Source organism: Camarhynchus parvulus, chromosome 29 (genome assembly GCF_901933205.1).
Source record: "Camarhynchus parvulus chromosome 29, STF_HiC, whole genome shotgun sequence".
In the NCBI taxonomy this organism is placed as follows: Eukaryota; Metazoa; Chordata; class Aves; order Passeriformes; family Thraupidae; genus Camarhynchus; species Camarhynchus parvulus.
Window position 1 is genome coordinate 2746784 of NC_044599.1, and position 3084 is coordinate 2749867.

The 3084-nt window shown below is 49.2% G+C and overlaps 1 protein-coding gene across 1 annotated transcript; it reads right to left on the minus strand.

Annotated features, from left to right (window-relative positions):
• Positions 1–205: 205 nt before the first annotated feature.
• On the minus strand, positions 206–2582 carry LOC115914560. Its single transcript, XM_030967123.1, has 2 exons — positions 2439–2582; positions 206–1167 (listed from the first exon to the last, which is right to left on the minus strand). Exon 2 carries the CDS (start codon positions 1003–1005, stop codon positions 229–231), a length of 777 nt encoding a protein of 258 aa, XP_030822983.1. The 5' UTR covers positions 1006–1167; positions 2439–2582; the 3' UTR covers positions 206–228.
• Between the last annotated feature and the right edge of the window lie 502 nt (positions 2583–3084).

Sequence of the window (3084 nt, forward strand, 5' to 3'; positions counted from 1 at the left end):
TCAAGCTCACCTCAGCTTCCAACAAAGTCAACTGTTGTGATCCCCCGTCACTCCAGCAATGGAAACAGGTTCTGTCCCCACGTATTCTGATGGCATTAAGGTACACTGTGATCCAGTGTCAACCAATGCTTCATAGTCTTGTGGCTCTGATGTGCCAGGCCATCTGATCCACACCTTCCAAAAACCCGATTTTCCGTGCGCCTCTTCCTGGCTAGAGGCAGGGCCCCTCTAAGCCAGATTGTCCTTTTTTCCTTGGGCGTATGCCTTAGAAGTTCCTTCAAGGGGATCGGACATGTCATCGTCATACTCAACATCTCGGCTGCGAGCAACCGGAGCTGCCCTCTTTTTGGTGATACTTCCTCTTCTCTTCAAATCACGCACCCGTTGTGCCAAAGCAGCAGTGGGTTCTCCATCCCATCTCCTCATGTCTTCTCCAGACTCACGCAGAAAGGCCCATAACTCAGCCCGTGGGGTGTACCTTCTCTCGCCATCCAAGGAGCGCCAGCGTTGGATACCAGGGCCTCTAATTTGCACAGCCGAGATTTGAATAAGGTCCTCCTTAATCTCTTCCCGGAGTTTCTTATGATTCTCCTCTATTTTGTCCTCTAGTTTCCGCAGTTGTGTTTCCACTGCTGCAATTCTGGCATGAGTTGGTCCATGCACAGCATCTGCATATGCTCGAAGCTTCTTCGCCATATCAAGCACAGTCTCATATGTATCATCCCGCTTCATTATTGCCAGAGCAGAAGCGTATTCAGGTGGCCCAAGTCGCACAAGTTTCCTCCACATTACAGGTGTGCATGGTACCAGGTCCGGATTCCTAGTTGTTATATCATCTGAGAAAATGAGCTCTGCCACCGCCATTTCTCTCAGGCGTTGGATCCCCTGCTCTATGGTCTTCCACCCTGTCTGCTGCATATAGAGATCATCAGCACATAAGTATCTTTGTGCTACACTCTCCAGGACCCGTTCCCAGAGGCTGTGAGGGCTAGCCCTGCTCATCATACCTTGATCGATAACAGTATCCTGCGACAGGGATCCCAAATGCCTCGCTTCAGTACCATCCAAAATCGTAACCTCCCCTGCAGCATCCCAAAGGCGGACTAACCAACTGATTATAGATTCGTCAGGTTGTCGTCTGTAATCCTTTCTTAGGCCCCTGAGGTCCTTCAGAGAAAAGGAGTCAGTATTAGCTCCAGAATCTGTGCCCCTTGATGTGGCCTCTGATTTTGGTGAGGGTCCTTCTCCTGCATCATCATCATCATCCTCCACCTTTCGATCGGTCTTGTCTTTACACTTTCCACCTCTTGTATTAGCTGCGACAGCCATGGGTTGGGGCCTGTCGTCTGATTCAGCTGCTAGCCTGGAGCCTGGGATGTTAGCTGCAGCCTGGGTCACTGGGATAGTAACTAACTTATCTCCCTGTTCCCTTTCTACTATCTGCTGCCCACAGTATCTAGCAGAGTACGGTAAACAAACGCTAAGGCCCAGCTCACTGCAGTAAGTCTTTCCTCCTTAGTATTACCATGGCACTTTTCCCTCAAATACTTTGCCACCTCGACTGGGTTCTGAATTTGATCAGATGGAAAGTCCCAGCCTATAGGATCAGCAAATTCCTTTAAAGTCTGGCCCATATCCTCCCATTTCCCACTCCAGTCAAGATTTTCCCTGCTTTGTTTTACTCCTGAATCAGGAGTCTCTTAACCCCTCTAGAGATCTCGGCTTTCATTTTATATACACTCCAGACAGTATAGGAAAGGCTTAATAAGTTAAATGCCAGAAAGATGGTTTCTTTTAAACTCAGGGGAAATTCAACATTTCCTAATAGAGATGTCAACAATTTGGAGGAGAAGAAGGAAGACAAAAGCTGAGAAGCCCCTTCCCCTTCTTCTCCCCAAACAAACTGAGTACACAGCCATGACAGCAATCCATACATTCCTGAAACAAGGTTTTCCATAAACCTCCGACAAATCAGCACACATAAGACCAGCCCAATGACTATTCTGGTTAGTGCCCCTGCTTACAGAAGCTACTTATTACGGACAACACCAGAGCTATTTTTGGGTAAGGAAATAACCCTAGGGACCACAAAGGTATTAAAGCTTCAAAAACCCCAAGGGACCAGAAATACCGGCAAACATTCACCCCAAATGACATTATGAATTACCAATATGCCCACAAAACAACCAAGACCAAAATATTATTGTTATAGGTTTGTTTTCCACTGTCTTCGGCCTCCTTTGTTTCCCGGCCAACGCACCAAAAAGGATGTCCTGGTTCAGGACAAAATTAGGGGAAATCTCCAAAAGGGAGTTCCCCCCCCCCCCAAACACCGGGTTCGGGAAGGAATTCCTCGGAGGAGCAAAGTGGAAAACAAAACCTATTTATTGACAAATAACAAAAGAACACTCCCCAACACAAGAAAAGAAAAGAAAAACCAGTTCAGTGTTGTGGAGGGTGCCAAGCTTCTCTTGCAGGCTCCAGAGATCCCGCCGGACGTCGGACGTCCCAGGTCAGGTCCAGAGCCGGTCCAGTGTCTTCACGGGAGGGTGAGAAAGAGAGGACGAAAGAAAAGGGAAAAAAGAGGAAAAAAAAAAAACAAAACAGCGCAGAAAGCAGCAAAGGGAAAAAAAGCAGCTATCAGCTAGGGCTAAGGCAGTAGCAAGCAAGCGAAGCAGCAAGCAGAAGCAAGCCGGCCAGCCAGCCAAGCAGCTCAAAGCCAGCAAAAAAAAAACCAAAAAAAAAAAAGCAAAGTGCACCCAGTCCCCCCCTCCTCCTCCCCCGCCCCGCCGCGGCAAGACGGCCGGGAGGGGGGGAGAGAGAGAGAGAGAGAGAGAGAAAAAAAAAACACAGCTGCCAGACACAATACACGATATTGGGATAAAAGCGGTCATCCCACGACAAGGTTCCTGGCTCCGGAGGCAGCCCTGCACGAACCCTGCCCAACTGGGAGCAAGCTGCTCAGAGCCCCCCCTTCCCCATCCTGCCAGGCTGGGAAACTGGATTGAACTCTTTCCTCTGCTCTGGAATGTCCTTCCCATCCTCTGTCTCCCACCCCCCTGCCCTGGGCCTGGAGATCTGCTC

Bases quoted from the DNA above. Each gene is read 5' to 3' on its own strand.
- LOC115914560 (XM_030967123.1), bottom strand. From the start codon at position 1,005: ATGATGAGCAGGGCTAGCCCTCACAGCCTCTGGGAACGGGTCCTGGAG.